At 34.2% G+C, this 20,494-nt stretch overlaps 1 protein-coding gene across 1 annotated transcript in view; it reads left to right on the forward strand.

Annotated features, from left to right (window-relative positions):
- Positions 1 to 14,567, forward strand: part of LOC145259692 (large ribosomal subunit protein uL3m-like) — a 53,307-nt gene extending 38,740 nt beyond the window's left edge. The window contains exons 7-9 of the mRNA XM_080117362.1: positions 3,552 to 3,663; positions 9,989 to 10,066; positions 14,250 to 14,567. Coding sequence (XP_079973488.1) covers positions 3,552 to 3,663; positions 9,989 to 10,066; positions 14,250 to 14,498 — 439 coding nt within the window. The 3' untranslated portion in view covers positions 14,499 to 14,567. The remainder of the gene's footprint in view (positions 1 to 3,551; positions 3,664 to 9,988; positions 10,067 to 14,249) is intronic.
- Positions 14,568 to 20,494: the final 5,927 nt, after the last annotated feature.

Consider the following 20,494-nt stretch of genomic DNA (forward strand, 5'->3'; position numbering starts at 1 on the left):
GGTATTTAATACTAGATGAATTCTAGACAAGAACCTATTTGGTATTTAATACTAGATGAATTCTGGACAAGAAACTACTTGGTATTAAATATCAGGTGAATTCTAGACAAGAACCTATTTGGTATTTGATATTGGGTGAATTCTAGACAAGAACCTATTTGGTATTTAATATTGGGTAAATTCTGGACAAGAACCTATTTGGTATTTAATATTGGGTGAATTCTAGACAAGAACCTATTTGGTATTTAATACTAGATGAATTCTTGACAAGAACCTATTTGGTATTTAGATGAATTCAAGACAAGAACCTATTTGGTATTTAATATTGGGTTAATTCTAGACAGGAATCTATTTTTGGATTTAATATTGGGTGAATTCTAGACAAGAACCTATTTTGTATTTAATACTAGATTAATTCTGGACAAATACCTATTTGGTATTTAATATCGGGTGAATTCTGGACAAGAACCTATTTGGTATTTAATATCGGGTGAATTCTGGACAAGAACCTATTTGGTATTTAATACTAGATGAATTCTGGACAAGAACCTATTTGGTATTTAATACTAGATGAATTCTGGACAAGAACCTATTTGGTATTTAATACTAGATGAATTCTGGACAAAAACCTATTTGGTATTTAATATCGGGTGAATTCTGGACAAGAACCTATTTGGTATTTAATACTAGATGAATTCTAGACAAGAACCTATTTGGTATTTAATACTAGATGAATTCTGGACAAGAACCTATTTGGTATTTAATATCGTGTGAATTCTGGATAAGAACCTATTTGGTATTTAATACTAGATGAATTCTAGACAAGAACCTATTTGGTATTTAATACTAGATGAATTCTGGACAAGAACCTATTTGGTATTTAATATCATGTGAATTCTGGATAAGAACCTATTTGGTATTTAATACTAGATGAATTCTGGACAAGAACCTATTTGGTATTTAATATCAGATGAATTCTGGACAAGAACCTATTTGGTATTTAATATTGTGTGAATTCTGGATAAGAACCTATTTGGTATTTAATACTAGATGAATTCTAGACAAGAAACTATTTGGTATTTAATACTAGATGAATTCTGGACAAGAACCTATTTGGTATTTAATACTAGATAAATTCTAGACAAGAACCTATTTGGTATTTAATACTAGATGAACTCTGGACAAGAACCTATTTGGTATTTAATACTAGATGAATTCTGGACAAGAACCCTTTTGGTATTTAATATTGGGTGAATTCTAGACAAGAACCTATTTGGTATTTAATATTGGGTGAATTCGAGACAAGAACCTATTTGGTATTTAATACTAGATTAATTCTAGACAAGAACCCTTTTGGTATTTAATACTAGATTAATTCTGGACAAGAACACTTTTGGTATTTAATACTAGATGAATTCTGGACAAGAACCTATTTGGTATTTAATACTAGATGAATTCTAGACAAGAACCCTTTTGGTATTTAATACTAGATGAATTCTGGACAAGAACCTATTTGGTATTTAATACTAGATGAATTCTAGACAAGAACCTATTTGGTATTTAATATCGTGTGAATTCTGGACAAGAACCTATTTGGTATTTAATATTGGGTGAATTCTAGACAAGAACCTATTTGGTATTTAATATTGGGTGAATTCCGGACAAGAACCTATTTGGTATTTAATATTGGGTGAATTCTGGACAAGAACCTATTTGGTATTTAATATTGGGTGAATTCTAGACAAGAACCTATTTGGTATTTAATACTAGATGAATTCTGGACAAGAACCTATTTGGTATTTAATATCGGGTGAATTCTGGACAAGAACCTATTTGGTATTTAATATCGGGTGAATTCTGGACAAGAACCCTTTTGGATTGTTCAGATTACTGTTCACTTTTCGATCGATATAACGTTTTATATTTTTTTAACTTGGCAATTTTTATTCATTTTTATTTCTTTGTAGACTGTTATCCTCATCTTTGTAGTTGTTGTTTCACGATGTTTCAGCCAGTTATTCCTCTGGCCTTCGTCAAGTGGTTAACTGCGACCGGATATGAATACCGAGTCTCTTCACTGTTTCCTCAGTAATTACTGCTAAAGGCCAGAGGAATAGTTGACGACAACACTGGGAAATAACAACTATGAAGATGAGGATAACTGTCCACAAATAAATAAATAAATATACAAATTATTTAACTCAAAGGATTCTAATTTATATATCTACAAAAGTGTAATTGTGTGCATGTGTATATTTCCCTACCAAACTACTCTATCAATTTTCAGTCTACAGACTTGGGATTCAACATAAGAGGTATTGAGTCTTGGGAAAATCTTTTTAATCGGTTTACGGCCAGAAATTTTGTTGTCAAAGTTTAATGATTTGACCTTTGAAAACTCTACCGCCAATTTTGGGTCTAAACACTTGAAATTTTAGATGTAGGTTTCTTGGGCATGGATCAAACTTTTTAATTTGATTTAAACAATAAATGTTAAGGAATACAAATTGGGGTGAAAGTTTAAAAAAATTTGACCTCTGCAGTCTTTACCAAATTACTTAACCAATTTTTGGTCTAAACATTTGAAATTTTATATAAACTGTATTTTAATCGGTTTTTGGCTGAAAATTTGGCTTTCAAGGGGTTAAAGTTAAAAATATTTTAACTTTACAGTCTCTAGAAAACTATTCTGCCAATTTTGGGTCTAAACATTTGAAATTTTACATAAAGGATATCCAGACATGCAGCAAGCTTTTTAATCAGTTTTTGGGCAAAAATCTGATTGCCAAGTGGTCAAAGTTGAAAGAGTTGATCTTTGCAAACTCTACCAAACTCTTCTGCCAATTTTAGGTCTAAGCACTTGAAATTTTAGATTTAGGTTACTTGGATATGAGTCAAACTTTTTAATAAAGGTATACATATGCACATAAAGTTATGGACAGTACATAGGGCCCAAGCAAAGCTGGGCTGAACTGCTAGTAATTAAATAATATAACATTCGGTATGGACCAGACAATGGAAGACCAGATAAGAAGAAAAACTTGGGTTTATAAGACCAAAAAATCCAATCTTGATCGCCCTTCAGAGTCATTTTCAAATCCAATGTAAACAAGTTCTTGATGAGCCGTTCCCTTAAGTAATCCAAATTACCAACTTTCCACTACTAATGATTACTACAATATTGTCCCATTGACTACTGTACATCCTCGAGTGCCTCTGGGCCTTGATAAGTGGTGACTCCGTTATAATATGTGTATATATATATATATATATATATATATATATATATATATATACAAGATAATAATTAATAGAGAATTTGCTCTATAAAAATAAATACAAAATCTGCATGAATTTAAATATCACATTTAAGCATATTTTATAACTGGGCAACGCCGAGCAGCTTGCTAGTATATAATAGAATCAAAATTTAATCTGTTATTGATAGTAATTAAAATAAAACTAAAACAAATAACTTATAACATCTGAATTGGACTTTCTGTTAGTTCTTGTTTACATTTTCAATTGAATTCTATTAACTACCGTTTCAGAATCGACCGAGGTTTCCAGGGTGTAATAAAGCGATGGGGAATGAAAGGTTTGCCCGCATCGCATGGCGTTACGAAAGCTCATCGACGAATGGGAAGTATTGGTGGCCGGCCTGTAAGTATCAACCGCAAAATATTTTATTTTAAATCTTAAATCGGGTGCTACCAGATCAGGCTGTCTGAAGATATTAGTTTTCCCACATGAAATGCACTAGATATTGATGTCATTGTTTTTTTTTCTTTTTCCCTTTACAAAACTCAATCATGTTCTGCAAAGTCAAAAACAAAACAATTTTCCTCTACAAAACAACCAAACCAAACCAAACACCGTTAATAAATATTTGATGATATAAAGAACTTGAAGCATTTTAACAAAGTGATTCAGCATTAAATAACCTGAAAAGCCATAAAACAAAACAACCAAACCAAACATCATGAATAAATATTTGAAGCATAAAACCTTTTGACAAAATTACTGAATATTTATATTTTTTGAATTTTATCTTCAGGCTACTGTTCTAATCTACAGTGTAAAACGATAACATTGTCGCCCTAGAAAAGACGTCATGATTACATTTCCATTTAATGAAAACCGGTTTTCTTTTTTGTTGTAGACCATCTACTAGTGGTCAGTTGTGTACAAATCCCAAGAGTGATAAGAGCATTCTATTATGTCTGAAAGTGACACAATGTCCAAGGAGCAAGATCAGAGATGTGTTACTGTACAATTCATGCTCTTTACTGATCCAAGTTATGACAACAGGGCCATTGCCAGCACCCTCAAAATGTAAATCCAGACAGTTCAACGTATAACAGAGACGTGCCCCAGGACTCAGCATCGGCCCACAAGTCTAAAGAGACCCAGGTTGGCTTCAGAATAAGTGCCACTACTTTGTACCCTTCTCTCACTGAGCCCCCCCCCTCTTCCCCTGACCTGAACCCGCTGGACTATTTCGTTTGGTCATAAGTTGAGATCATCACCAACATGCCATCCCACAACACCAAAGCTAGCCTGATCACCGCCATCTGCCGAGTATTCGCCAAGCTCCCGCCGGCGCTTGTGAAAAAAGCCATGCTCCCAGTTCTGGACTCGTATCTAAGCGGTGATGGAGTCTGAAGGCGGCTACATTGAATAGATGTCAGCTCAACTACATAATCAAGTTACCTGAATTGATTTTTTTTTCAATAAAAGTTTTAGAATAAAGCTGTAGTGTTGTTTTCTTTAAGGGGGACAACTTTATCGTTCCACCCTGTAGAATGTTTTTTTTTTTCACAACATATTTTTTAAAAATAAAAACCAGCTTTGTTTGACATGAAACCTTGTCTTTGTTAGAAAATATCTCAATTAATAACTGCTCTTGAGTTAAATATTAATACCATCTAATGTTCATTGAGCTTGTGGCCCTGTCGGTGGGGCATTAGAATACGCCGACTGCCTCCCTGCAGAGGGTAAAAGTCCCTCAATGGGGGTCCTGGATATGACCTTAAACTATATCCAGTGGTGAGGCCCCAGCTTGCGGGCTTTGGGGAGTGTGGAGCCACCCTTTAATTACCATTGCTCCCAGGTCCACTCTGACCCGGAGTGGTAGAACCTGTTAGGGTCCCAACTATGGGTTAAATAGAAACCGACGTGAAAACAACAAATATACTCTATTAAAAAAATTTTTCTTCAAAATCTTTGGATTCGGCATTAAATAACCCGAAAAGGGTTGATATGCCGTAAAACAAAAACAACCAACCAACCATCCATTGAGCTTGACCCTATAGCCAAAATATATACATTATATTTAGATATGGAAGAATATAAGAAGGCTATAGCAATGTAGGAAAATGGCTGTTGTATTAACGTGACGTATGGACAATTTATATTTTTATTCTTATTTTATTTAACTTCGTATATCCATTTATTTTCAATGTAATCACAATACAAATCAGTAAATATGAACTTTTTGATGTAACTGGGATGGCAGAGCTCCTGATATTTCAAGATAAAATCTCTTTTTCAAAAAGAAAAGGGACCAAAAAGGAAAAACATTGAAATATCGCAAGGTGAAAATGAATGTAGAAATGGTACATTCCTTGGTCCCATTTCTTTTTGAAAAAGAGATTTTATCTTGAAATATCAGGACCTCCGCCAACCCAGTTACATCAAACAGCAATTTCATATTTACTGTTTGTATTGTGATTATCATGAAAAACAAATGGATATACAAAGTTAAATAAAATAACAAATAAGAATAAAAACTTTTTTTTCATGTCACGTCAATACAACAACCAGTTCCCTGCATTGCTTTAGCCTTCTTATACTCTTCTATATCTATTTACCAGCAATGCTTCAAGCAAACTAACTTTCTCTATTACATTATATTTAGTAGTAAGTAATAAATAACAGTATACATCTAAAATAAGAATAGGTTTGTTTCTTCAAATACATACGAGAATTGCCCATAGAGATCTCTGGTACAACGGATAAATTGCAAAGTTATAATGAGTTTTGAGTGACAGTTTTCAAGTTCCATCCTCAGCATAGCCGATACTAAACATATAGTAAAACATCTAAGTCCTGCACTATCGTCCAAGCTCCAACCCCTGTCACATCCCTGTACCTGTTTTAATTAACGGAATGTGTTCTGAGGAACTCACAGCACTTATGCCCCTCAACGTACATATTTCAAACGAAAAAAAAAATGAAAATGTAAACGGCACTAGCCCTATGCAGGTTTAACCGGCTTTCTCCATATGAGGAAGTTCCATGGGAGTATGAAATTCACAAGCAGTCCTCAGTTGCATGTATATCCCTGTAAGGGGAGATGACGACGTTAGGTTTTTGCAACTGTCAGTGTCCTCCTATATACAGCACCTGGAATTCCCAAATTGGTCACCCATCTAGTACTGACCAGGCTTAATGTTGCTTAACCAATGATCTAATGTGAACTGGTGTGACAATGTGATTATGCCGACAATCAGCAAAATCACATCTCTTCACTGTTGAGATCCTTAGATGCCAGAAAACCTTCCCTAGGACTGGTGTTTTTTTTTTTAATTTCCTCTTTTGTTCCTGCCTCCCTGACTGTATTAACATGCAAAAGTTTAAATGTAATGTGAATAGACACCTTGCTGCTCAACTCCCCTCAGTTTCCTGATAGACACGATCCCAAATAGTAGCCCCTTATGTTCCAATTGGCAAGGGTGAACATGGGTAAAAAAAAAAATGCGTAATACAGAAGAGAAAGTCCTTGTCAAAGACTTGTCACTTTTATTCATAGGAATCTGCCTGATTACAATAAAAACATGTAATAAGTTTTGGTCTCCCGAGCCTCATCCGTTCACATTTATCTCAGTACGCCTTGGAATTTAAAAAAATTTTGTGCAAACATTAAACATGATATGAGTACAAAGTAACAGAACAGATTTTCTGGGGAAACTCCGGTTGCACCCCTGGGGATGCCTTTCAGGTTAAAATGGCTAAAATTGAAACTTTTGTGCTTATTAAAAAGAATTGATGCCTTGGATTTTTATAAAACTTTCTGAAAAGTTGTAACTAACTGATTTCTATATAATTTTGTTTTTCACTTCACGATAACTCTAGGGTGGTCCCCAGGGGCTCTTTTAGGGCTAATAAAAACACTCCACTTTTGGGACTATTTTACCATATTTGTCCAAAATTTTCTGTGTATGTCTATTTAGCAGTTTTGCATGGTGCAGAACTCAAATTTACATATGTTAAGGACTAAAACTGCACCGTTTGTTTATTTTCACCAGTATTTGATGTTCCCTGGGGACTTTTGATGCTAAATGGGGGGGGGGCAAATGCTGAACTTGTATGCCTCGTTCATTGTGGACTCACGGGGGACCATGCATGCTTTCCTTGTTTTTTTTTTTTTTTTTGGTCACCCTACCGAAGGCTTATTGCCACTTGTGTGGAGTTGAGCCACAAGATATATGTTCACATTACATTTAACTTCTGTATGTCCATGTAACATTGCCATTAATCTTCTTCAACGACACCATTACATGTTACACTCAGACCCAATGCATTGTATCTGAGACAGTCGCAAAGGAACACAAAAAAGGAAAGAAATTCGACTCAGGTTTTTCAACTGAAATGAAATGCATTTATTCATGGTTTTTCCAAAATAATGCATTGTCTCCTGTTTTAAAAGTCTCTTAGTTTATCTCGTCTGCCATGGAGTTAACCTTAACCCTGCCATCTCAACACGGGCTTAAAGGTCTCTTATCGCCATGGTCCACTTGTTCATTTTCTGCCGACATGCACCTTTTCCGGACCTCCCCATGTGGTGTCCTTTTTCTCTCTTCTTATCTTCCTCCGCTGTGATGTTACTCCACGTATTGGCTCGGTCATTTGCATATGTGTGAGATGCTCCTGCTGCTGCTGCATTACATGTCGACGGTTTCGTTTCATCAATGCAGTCAGAAGTAAGAAACGGAGGAAATTCCAAAGTCTAGCCATTTTAAGGAGATACTCTCAGGTGTGAGAATTTTTTTAGCATCGTAGAGGGAGCCCACCTTATTTGCAGCAGCCTTGGCAATGTCTTCAATGTATCTGTTCCAAATCATGTTGCCTGTGAATGTTAAGCCGAGGAGTTTGAATGGTGAGCTCTTGGGCGGAGTGTTATTGTCATGCTGATTGGTAGTTGAGAATGTTTTTGTAATTATTAAAGGAAAGAAGCTTTGTCTTAGTAGCATTAAATGATGCTTAAACTGAAAGGCAGTTTATTATTCAGATTTCATTTCTTGTTGCCAGTGGTGGTTTCCAGTTAGATGGCTACCAAGCATTACGAACAAATTTATCTTTAGTTGACCTTCGACAAGTAAATATTTTCATTTACTTGCCAAATAAAAAAAAAGTTACTAGCCAAACGCATATGATTTTTGGAATATGACATCTTTGTTCTGTGACGAGTATGTACATTATAAAGATTTTTCTGTATTTTTGTTTTAATAAGTGCAATTCTAAATACGCACCGAATTTTATGTTGCGACTTTAATGTATAAGCATTAAACATTTCTTTGGATGTTTTTTTTAAATAGCCTTTGTTAAAAAATAGAATATATTGTTCTATTAAATCTTTTATTGCATAAACAATTTGACTTTGCTTGTTTTTATATGAAAATATAAAATAAAAAAAAATGGTTGAAAAGACATTTTTCACTCAGCAATGCGCTTTGGAAGATTGTCTGCGAAAAAAAACAAAAACACCCACAATCACCAAAAGATGAAATGTTTTATTATTTTTAGTAGCCATTTGGAAAAATCGCTCGCAAATGCGACTATTTCACTCACAACATTCACTCCCTGCTAAGCCTGTTGCAGGTGTGATACAATCAACATATCCCCGTCTCTTAAAAAAAAAATATTAGAAAACTATAACAAAACAATAGGAAATAAGTTGATCAGCAGAACGAAAGTTATAGGAAGTGAGTTTAGTAGAAAGATAATAGAGAGGAAATTGTTAACCAAGGAGCACAAAAGAAAGCTGAGATACAATTGTTAATCAAGGTTAGTAGAAAGTAGTGTTAAGATGATTAATCAGAATCTGAAAAATCAGGCATTTTAGGGTATGAGAATTAGTACTGGAATCAGAAAAATTTGTACCTATTTTCCAGTGCCAGAAGTGACTCTTTTAATTGTCTTTATTTTGTCTGTTTTTGATTAAAATTCAATTTTCTTATTGCTGGTACGAATGATAAAATGATAAATATTTACTGATTTTTAAACTAGCAGTAAACTAAAGCCTATAGATCACCCGCCCACGAGTGTATTTTTTTATTTTCAAAAATATATACACATATTACATAGATTTTTATGGTAATCCGAAAATAGAAGAATTAAAAAACACAACAACAGCTCTATATTTAGACACTTCAAAAGTATTAGAATCAGTAATTTAGAACAGAATTGGTAAGTGTATCGGAATGGGGGAAAAAAAATCTTTGAATCGAGAAAAAACTTGTAAACCAAGGCACAAAAAGGTAGCTGAAATAGGATTGTTAATCAAGATGTGGTAGTTACTGGGATAAATGAACAGAAATAGAGGTCAGTATATTTAGAGTTAGTTTTACAACAGTTTATGACTGTCTGTAAACTGTCCCTAATTGTCTTGAGAGTTTGCAACAGTTATAGTCTGGAACAGTGGACGGCAGGTTGTGGGTCAGAGCAGATCGATGTGAGCTGACAACAAAGAAGCCTTGATAGACGACTAAGATGGTTGCTAATATGAGATGATGACAAGAATACCACGAAAACTGGGGAGGGGGGGGCGGGGATGATTGTTGTTGAGCAGGAGAGCATGTAGTTGCACATAGGCATTGCGTTGTTTAAACCATGGTAATAGTGGTTAGTCTGACTAACAGTAATTCTTTTCGTTTACATATATTTTTATATATCATATTAATTTGTTTTTCTTTCTTAATTTTAGGACAGAACTGCTATCCTAAAAGGAAAGAAAATGCCTGGACACATGGGAAATGACATGATCATAATGCCAGGATTAAAGGTAAATAAGAATTTTTTTAATCTTTTATCATGACATGAACTGCAAATCAAACTGAAATGGCAAAAAAAAAAAAAATCATGTTTATTAAAATAAAAAATTGTGTTTGTGAATTTTTGTGATGGGAATTGGTTATTATTTGGATTCCTTGGACTACTGTTCTCATCTTGAGTGTCATTTTCAGTGTTTTGGTCGATATAACCTCCAACCTTCTTCAGGTGTATCTTGTCGGACTCAGGAATTTGGATGTAATTTTGAACAAAAGTCTTTATTGACTTAATGTAGGAAGCATGCTCCTGTTCCATGATCAGCCATGACTAGATAGAGGTCCTAAGTAATTTGCAATTGTATTTTTCGGTCGCCCACTCTGAGAATTGAACCTTCAACCTTCAGGAGAATATCACTTTTACAATTGATTTTTCCAAGTACTCTAACCACTGCGGCATGGGTCCTTGCAAAATTCCATTCAAATTCCTGAGTTCAACAGAAACATTCCAGAGTCCGAAACATTCCAAAATGACACTCGAGATGAGAACAGTAGTCTGAAGAATCCAAATAGTGCGGAAAAATTGCAGTGAAAAAGAGCAAAATTTGAAAATCAAAATACTGAATTACAAGTAAAAGAAATATCACGTATTTCACAAATAGTAACATATAACTTCTCAACCTAAAGCTTAGAGGCCGTTGATAAAAATGATAAAACGCTTCAAAAAGAATTATTGAGAAGTTACCAAAGAATGCATCAAAGATGCCGTATGCCATTTTTTCTTGTGTCGATGAGACAACTGAATGGTGCAATGTAAGCATTGAAGCACATGTCCCCACACGGAAGTACTATAGCAAGCCCCACTCTCCCCATTGTTTCATTTAGTTTGTGCAGCTGCCATTGCGCAAAAGCAGCATGCATTCTGCTGATTCATTCGCTATAATTCAAGTACAAAAAAGCAAAAGCTTATAAAAACTAGAAATAATTTAAAGAGTGGGTTATAGTCAGCTAACGTACTTCCTAACTTCCAGTGTGTCTATTACTGGAAGCGGTGACAAGGTAAATCAGTTCCTTCGCTTTTTTTTTAAAAATTTAATAAGTTCTTTGTTAGAGTGTGCGGATTTTGTGAAATAGCATTGTATAAATTGCAGTTTGGAATTTATCATCTTTGTTTATAGAGTCAAACGTCTATCAGATATTGGCTTATATTCTTACTGTACATCAATGGGGTTTTTACATGCACAAGAAAGCCTATTTGAGTGAACAGTTTCATTGTCTAAAAAGAACATTTTGTAAGAGATTTTATGTTGTATCATTTTCATTGTTTGGAGTTTTTGATTATAGTGAGCTGACGTACTTCCTAATTTCTGGCGTAGCTCTACTGGAAGTGGTGACAAGATAAATCCGTTCCTTCGCTTTTCTCTCTCATGCCTATATCTCCTATGGCCGAAACGTTGTGAATAAACAAAACCAATAAAAGATCAAAAACAACAACTAATAAAGATGAGAATAAAAGTCCAAAATAAAAATAAATTAATATATAATGCTCATCTCAAAAATGAATTCCAATTAAGGAATAATATATAAAAAATGTTATAATGAAAATATATTTTTAGTCGTTATTCTGAAAAGTTTTTTTTTAATTTTAAATTTCAAAGTAAAAACATTTTTATGTAAACTTGTAAAATATATTTTTATTATATAAAACCATTCTGAAAAAAGAACTAAACATTAAAAAAAAAAAAGCAGTAAAGACTGTGACAAAAATGGAGAAAAAGTTTTCTATTGTTTGAAGGACTCAGCTGAATGTTGGTGTATAATTGACCAACTTTGAAATTATAATCACAAAATTAAAATATTAATCATCATTATTAAAATATTAATCATCATTTATTAAAATATATGATTCTGTTTTAGAGATGTTATCTATAATACATCTTATTCAATAAGTTCTTTGCTAGAGTGTGCGGATTTTGGGAAATAGCATTGTATAAATTGCAGTTTGGAATTTATCATCTTTGTTTATAGAGTCAAACGTCTATCATATATTGGCTTATATTCTTACTGTACATCAATGGGGTTTTTACATGCACAAGAAAGCCTATTTGAGTGAACAGTTTCATTGTCTAAAAAGAACATTTTGTAAGAGATTTTATGTTGTATCATTTTCATTGATTGGAGTTTTTGATTATAGTCAGTTAACGTACTTCCTAATTTCTAGCGTAGCTCTACACTTTTTTCTCTCATGCCTGTATATGTACTCTTTTTTATTTTATATTTTTTTCCGATAATTTTTTTTTTTTTTTGATAATCATTGGAAAGTTTTTTGGTCTTATTTTAATTAAGAATTATTGAATTTTTTTTTTTTTGTTTTTTTAGAATTATTGAAAACACATTTTAATATTTTAATTAAGAATTATTGAAGTTTTTTTGTTTTTTTTAGAATTATTGAAAACACATTTTAATATTTTAATTAAGAATTATTGAAATTTTTTTTTGTCTTTTTAGAATTATTGAAAACACATTTTAATATTTTAATTAAGAATTATTGAAGTTTTTTTTTGTTTTTTTAGAATTATTGAAAACACATTTTAATATTTTAATTAAGAATTATTGAAGTTTTTTTTTTTTTTTAAGAGTTATTGAAAGCATTTTTTGGGCTCTTTTTTTTTTTTAAAGAATTATTGAAAACATTGAAAAATTTTTAAATTTTGCTATTAAAAGTTCAAATAAAGACTAATTGTTATTTTTATCTGTGTTATTTTGTTGATTTTTATTGTATATGTATGTCTTTTTCTTATATTTTATTTCAATAAATCGCTTCACTGTAGAAATACTAAAGAACAATAAAAGTGAAAGAACTGATTTGCCTTGTCACTGCTTCCGGTAGCAGACACACCAGAAGTTAGGAATTATGTTAGCTGACTATAACCCAAGAGTGAAATAGCCATAGTCAACAAAATGATCGGGAAGCATATTGAGTCACAGAAATTAGGAACTCACAATTTTTAAAAAAATGTATAATAGTATAGTGAGTGATGAACAACTATTCTCTCTTACTATCCAACTGTTATATTATGCCAAGGCGACACCAGATTACCTTGCTGATAATCAATTTAGGAAAATCAACTATTATTATTAAAAGTTAAATGTTAGATAAAAAACATTAATATTTGTTTGTATGCAGAATTAGATTGTGTACAAAAACAAATATGTTTATAGGTTTTTGGAATTGAAAATGGGTCCCGGAAAACAATAAACAAAAGAGCAGGAATGTGACCAAAAGAATGTCAGAAATACGCAAATAGGTTTTAAATAATAAATTGGAATAGAGAAAACGTGATTAAAAAGTCGCATGTTAAAAGATGTGAGTTGAATGATGCAACCGAGTAATTTATATTTAAAAAAAATTTTTTTTTTTTATTCCATTTTCACTCCAAACGAGGCACAGTGCCACTTTGATTTTGATGTAGGGGGCTACTATCGAGGATGTAAATTGCAGAGATACTATGTAGGGAGTTGAGCAGCAAGATGCCTGTTCACATTACGCTTGAACTTCTGCATGTCAGTATAGTTGAGGAAGCAGGAACCTGGAAGGGAGTTCCAGTTTAGCAGTTCTGGGGAGGAAATTATTAGAGTAGAAGACTTTCTTACATCTACACATCTCTACTGTGTAGGGGTGGGATTTTGCTGATTGTCGGGTTTGTCGAGGGGGAGGGCTACAAGGACTTGTAGTTTGTCAGAGCATCCACCATAAAAATACTTGTAGAACAGGCAGAGAGATGCAGCATTTCGTTAATGGGATAGAGGTTGATATTTTCAGAGTTAGTTAGAAGAAGAGGGAGACTTGGTCATTTGAACAGGGAGTTATACTGATCGAGCTGAACGGATGCAGAAGTTCACTAGCGACAGGGTCTATGGCCCAGTATGCCGAGGAAGCAGTCTAAGACAAGTGTGCAATCCTCCAATAAGAAAACAGTGAAATAAAAGTTGAGGTTGTTTGACAGCAATCAAGATGGCTGACCTGCATGCCCAGCATTTTGCCTCCAACTCTGTCTGAGACACAACAAACCACTCCCTCCCAAATTTTTCTTTGCAGACATTCATAGATTTGAAAAACTTTTTTTTTTTTTTGATGACACACTGAATATTTAAAATTTGTGTTTAAAAATTAAATGTTTTTTTTTTTTTTCACCCTAGATTTGGAGAATTAATACAAAGTATAATATCCTCTACGTGAATGGAGCCAACCTACCAGGACCAGTGCACGGATTCGTCCGTGTGATGGATACGGGTCTTCATCAGAAAAAGAGTGTAGATAACCCTCCTCCTATGCCGACATGTTATTCTGAAGATTTGCCTGATGACCTTCCTGAGGACTTGTACGATGATGACCTTTATCAGTTTTCGGAACCCTCAATATCGTATGCCGCAGAAAATGATAAATAAATGGATAACATTTTATAGTAATTCTTGTAAAAAAAAAAATAGCTAATTAAAAGAAACTTTTTTTTTAAATACCTTTTTTGTTTTCTTGATATGATGCAAAGAATAACCTACTTCTTTGTGGATGTTGCTTCGGTATATTCCAACAGCTAGAAAAAAAAAAGCAAAAACATGATAAAAAAGCATTTATCATATAGTAATTTCCATGAAGAATTAATTTTTTATAACAAATTGCATTTTACTGTTAAGGTGAGGGTAGGCGATTTTTTTTTCTATATTAGCTATTTATTAATTTTATTTTATTTATTTATTTATCAATTTTATTTATTTATTAATTTTATTTATTTATTATTTATTTGTTAATTTTAATCATTTTTTATTAATTTATTTATTTATTAATCTATTTAATTATTAATTAATTTAATTTTTATTTATTTATTTTATTTATCTATTTATTTATTAATTTTATTTATTTATTAATTTTTATTTATTTACTTATTAATTTTATTTATTTATTAATTTTATTTATTTATTTATTAATTTTTATTTATTTAAAAATTAGATTTATTTATTTATTTTTTATTTTAGATTATCTTCTGGGGATTCTTAAGGAAATACTCTGTGCACATGTGTCCTAAGAAATTTTTCCAATTAATCACAATGTGTTCCGAACCAATGACATACTCTCACCGTAAATTTCTAAACACTTACGATGTCATGGGAACAGGTGTATCTTTAGTATTTTTTCCAATTTCAAGACACGACTTTGAATAAAAAGTTCCATGACGCAAGGAGGTTCACTCCCTTCATTGGTAATTCATGCATGTCCAAGCGAATCCATCACTCACGATAATTTATTTTTTTTATGGTACATTTTCTTGCACATATTCAGAATATCGTAACATCTGATTAATTTCCATTCCTGACAAAATGAAAGAATTTTTTTTCCAACAAGCTCCTATCTCTATATCATAAACGCTCTGATCCCCATCTGGCATCAATTGAAATGGATGGCTCTCGTCTAGGGGAGGCCCCATGTCTTGATAAGCTTCTGGGTTTGACCTTTACTCCTGATCTTAAATGGAACACATACATCAAGACTGTGGCCAAGGTTGCTGGGAAAATGGTGAGATCCTTCTACCGCTCCAGAAGATATCTCACTAATGATGCAATTCTCTATCTATATAAGAGCCAAGTACGTCCAAAGATGGAGTACTGCTGCCACATCTATGCAGAAGCTGCTAAAAACAGCCTATCCTGCCTTGACAGAGTACAAAATAGACTTCGTGGCTTGATGGGGGATGTCCTTTTCTCTACCCTGCAACCTCTTTCCCACAGAAGAGATGTAGCAAGCCTGTCTTTGTTCTATCGTTATTTCCATGGCAGGTGCTCGTCTGAGCTCCATTCTCTGCCCCCCCCCCTCGCCAATCTTTTTCAAAAAACACCCGACTAGCTGAAACCACCGTCAATAATTTTCCTCACTCCTTATTTGTGCCTAAATCAAAACATAGATTCCACGAACAAAGCTTCTTTCTTAGAACTGCACGCCTGTGGAACTCTGTTCTGCTTGCCTGTTTCCCTCCCGACTTCAACCTGGATGTTTTCAAGTCCAACACAAACAAATTCCTGATGAATCGCCCCCCCCCCTAAGTAATGACACCTTATACATTCTCCAATACTATTTCTACACTGTCCCATTGAGTACTGTACACACAATAACCCTTATCCCCGAATGGCCATTGGGCCTAGATAAGAGGTGAACTCCATGTAAAAAAAAAAAAAAATCCTATTAGATTCATTGTCACAACTTTACTAAAATGAACACCTTTGTATTGTAGCTTGGTGGAGCAATTTTCATTGACAGCATTTCGCCATATTCTGGTGGTTTTACTAAAATTATTATTTTTTTAATGCTTTAAATTTTTGCACAATTGAAACTAATATTTTCTTCCAATTTATCAAATGTTCTCTGCTGCATTGGCTGAGCATTTCGCCATATTCCGACGGTTTATGTACGCTGCCAAAATATGCTGGTACAACATTGATAAAAAAAAAAAATGGGTCATTCTCTGCATAAGTACGGTTTTCTTTTGTGAAAATATTTTTAGCATTCAGCTTCTTGTATGTGTGTGTGTGTGTGTGTGTGTGTGTGTAGGTGTGTGTGTACTGTAGGGGCAAGTGTTTGTAGAGGACTACCTCAATGAACATGTACATATGTGTGTTCACTGCACAGGCCGTGATCATCCCACTCGTTGTGCCAGTCCAAGGCTGTTGTTCAATTCGATCAGTGCTGCAACAAGGAATTTTCCTTTTAAGGAAAACTGCAAGTTCAGTTTAAAAAACGATTAACAAATGTTTAATATAGTTTGCTTGTCTAGTAAAGGAAATTTAAAGAAGGCAATACAATGCAGAGTTGTAATGGATAGATACAAACGGAAGCAAATTAAGACATATTGTAATGAAGTGCAAGCCGACAGAGGTTAAACAGGATTTGTAGTGCAGATGTGATCAAGTGGTCGAACCAAATCAAACTGGTTGACTCTGGCTTAAAACTGGAATAACCTTGACAAGGATGAACATTTGAGTGCATAATGACTACGGCTGTGACAACAGCATATTCTTTCCATTCTTTTGACTCTCAAGTATATATCCGACACAGTAAAACACAGTCATTCAACCAAGAACCACATCAGTCTATATAAAAACATAAGATATTAACGGATATATACTCAAGAGTCAAAACAAAAGAATATGCTGTTGTCACAGCCCTAATAATGACTTGTCAGCGACATAGGGATCTATATCTATCCTCTACCTCTAAAATATATAGAAACGCACATGGTGCATTTTTAGTCAGTCAGAATTCAGTTCAAGTTTAGAGTCGACAGTTCGTCAGAAGACAAAGACTTCTTGTGAAAGTGACGAGAGGTAACGATGTATGGCAGATGAATCGATATAGAAATTCCCACCTTCCTTCTAAGGATAGGCAGAGCACAGGGGTGTGACTTCGACCGTGAAACAAATAAAGTTCCAATTATCCAGAGAAATGAGACTTTCATTTGTTGTTATGAGAATCAATTGAAATGAATGGCTCTCGTCTTGTGGAAACTCCATGTTTTGACAAGCTTTTTTGTCTGACCTTTTGTAATGAAGAGCAAGCTGAAAGAGGTTAAACAGGCTTTCTAGTGCAGACAGGTTGAAGGAGTCAAACCAAATCAAACTGGTTGACTCTAGCTTAAAACTGGAACAAGGCAGGCATCACTAGGGACGCTTACTTCAACTAGGGTTGCTACTTTCTCCCTCTTGTCCCATATCACTATGTCAGGCTTAATAGCCCCGTTTTCTAGGTATGTAGCTGTAGGAATTTCGTAGTCATAGTGGATAGTCTGTGTGTGTGTGTGTGTTTGTATGTCCGCTAAAATCTGTGTGACTTATTGTACAGGAATATATCCGTAAGTGTAGATGAAGACAAAAGGTAAAGAAGTCTGCATGGTATTTAAAAAGTTCCTTTTTTTCTTTCTTAATTTGGAGGAGCGGGTTGTCACTACTTATCAAGGCCCAGAGATCACTTTAGGTCAAGTGTTTATTAAATAGCGACACATGATCAGTAATGGTGGAACTTCGGTAGGGCTAGCTCATTTAAGAGCTCAACAAGAACTTATTCACATTATATTTGAAGATAACCATGTTATAGTCCGCTTGGAAGCAACCACACGGCATTGTGTTCCACAGACGGGCAGTTCCAGGAAAGAAACTCTGCTCATGGAATTTTCGTTTAGTTTTAAGCACAGATAGAGAGTGAAGAAAGTTATTGATGCTTGTTGCAGCTAGAAGAGTATTTGTTGCGAATGATTTACAAGGAGCAGCCATAGATGGGAGCTCAGTCGAGCACCTACCATAAAAGTAACAATAGAGCAGAGACAAGCTCACAATACCTCTTCTGTAGGGAAGAAGTAGAGAAGGTGAAAAGTTCTCGCCCACTAGATTTTGATGACGGTTTTGTACCTTGTCAAGGCAGGAAAGGATACTCTTAGGAGTTCCACCTTAGATGTGGCAACAGTACTCCATATTATGGTGTATTTGACTCTTTGTACAGGTAGAGGGTTGCGTTGGGAGTGAGATACTTTCTGGAGCAGTAGAATGATCCCACCATTTTTCCAGCGATTTTGGTAATGTATCTGTTGTAGGTGTTGTATTTCGAAAATTTTATATATGAAGGAAAGGATGAATATCCTGCTTGTAAGGAAAGCAAAATAGTTCTTATATGAAGCATTAGTACACATTGTACACAGGAAGTGCATAAGTTGTGTGTGTGTGTGTGTGTGTTATTATATTAAATCCATGTAATACTGCAGCTACTATTGCTACTACGTGACACCATGCAGCCCAACCTGTCGACCCCAAACATTATGTGTGCAATGGATTTTTCGTTCATCTTATCTTCTTATGGCCATATGGTTATTTTTTCATTGGTGACCGTCGATGGGTATGCACGTGCCCACAAGTATAAAAATAGAATAAAACAAACACAGGAAAAAACATGCTTCAGATATATGGCAGTTGGACTTTTTGAGAGTGTGTTTCTACATGCTAAGGTTCATAAGTACATTCGATCAAGGCCATGTCAGTCACTTGCCATCAATTCATCTCCCTGTCTCCCTTGGGAGCCTCTGAGCAACTGCCTGCGGCCGTATCTAAAATCCAACTATCCACCTCAGAATTCAGGCCTCAACTTACTAAGCATCCGACTCACCCCTTTCCACCTCGTCAAGTGTCATTTCTATTGTTTCCTTGACGCACTGTAACTCTCCTCCCCAAAAATACCTACTGACCCATTGTTCTCTACCTATTGGTCATTCGTTCGCCAAGAGACTCATCACACCCAGAATTAAACTCTGCCCTTATTTCTTTGTTTGCGTTAAGAACAAATTTCTATTCATTGTCTCTTGATAGGTTCTTTTATAACTCACTAAACCTACTTCCTTTTCTTTTGTTATCTCCCCTTTGTTCTTTTCCTGCCTCTTCGGCACTCAACAAACATAGTGTCACAACTGCATGCACAATGCTGCTCTGACCGTCTTCGTCTCACTATGCAAGTTTTGATATGCCTTTGTCATTCAACTGCACCACATACTAATCACTATGTTAGTGATTACACGTAAATATTGTGGTCAAATAATCAATTGTTAACTATTTTGCACTTCCCGAATGGATTGTTAACTATTCTGCACTTTCAACTGACAATTTCTGATGTTAAATCCGACACGTTGCTGTCAAAGCACACTACTCCAAAATCCAAAACACTGCTGTTGAAGCTTCTGACTCCAAAATACGAATTCTCTCACTTTTTGAAAAACAGGCTTTTTATTCAAACTGTCAGCATCTCATTTACATATGAGGTGACTAGAATCTTCACAAAATCACCAGTATATAAACAGAAACAGTAGCCATTTTATTTCTTTATTCTCTTTGTCTGCCACCAGACACTACATGCTGCACAAAACCAGGTTTGTACCATATTGTACCATATTTTAAGGTATTTAATCACAAATCTCTCTTTCTCTATCTCTCTCTCTCTCTCTCTCTCTCTCTCTCTAAGTAACCTTGTCTGTTCATTGGTGTGCAGAACTGTCTCTACCAAACTAATCTGTCAATTTTTTGCTTGACAGACTCAAAATTGTCATATTTGAGAATTAGCTCTATAATAATAAATACGAAATCTGCATTAATTAAAATATCATATTTAAGCATATTTTACAACCAGACAACACCGGGCGGTGTGCTTGTATTAAAGAAAGTAGATCTGAATAGTGTCACTTCGTTATAGACATAAGATTTAGTACAGCATGCAACGATAAAAGTGTTGCCCTAAAGAAAACAACACTACAACTTTATTTTAAAACTTTTATTGAAAAAATCAATTCAGGTAAATTGATTATGTAATAAAGCTGAAATTTTTTTTTTTTTACATGGTAGTCACCACTTATCAAGGCCCGGAA

Source organism: Euprymna scolopes, chromosome 35, assembly GCF_053919585.1.
Source record: "Euprymna scolopes isolate OS-2025 chromosome 35, ASM5391958v1, whole genome shotgun sequence".
Taxonomy (NCBI): domain Eukaryota; kingdom Metazoa; phylum Mollusca; class Cephalopoda; order Sepiida; family Sepiolidae; genus Euprymna; species Euprymna scolopes.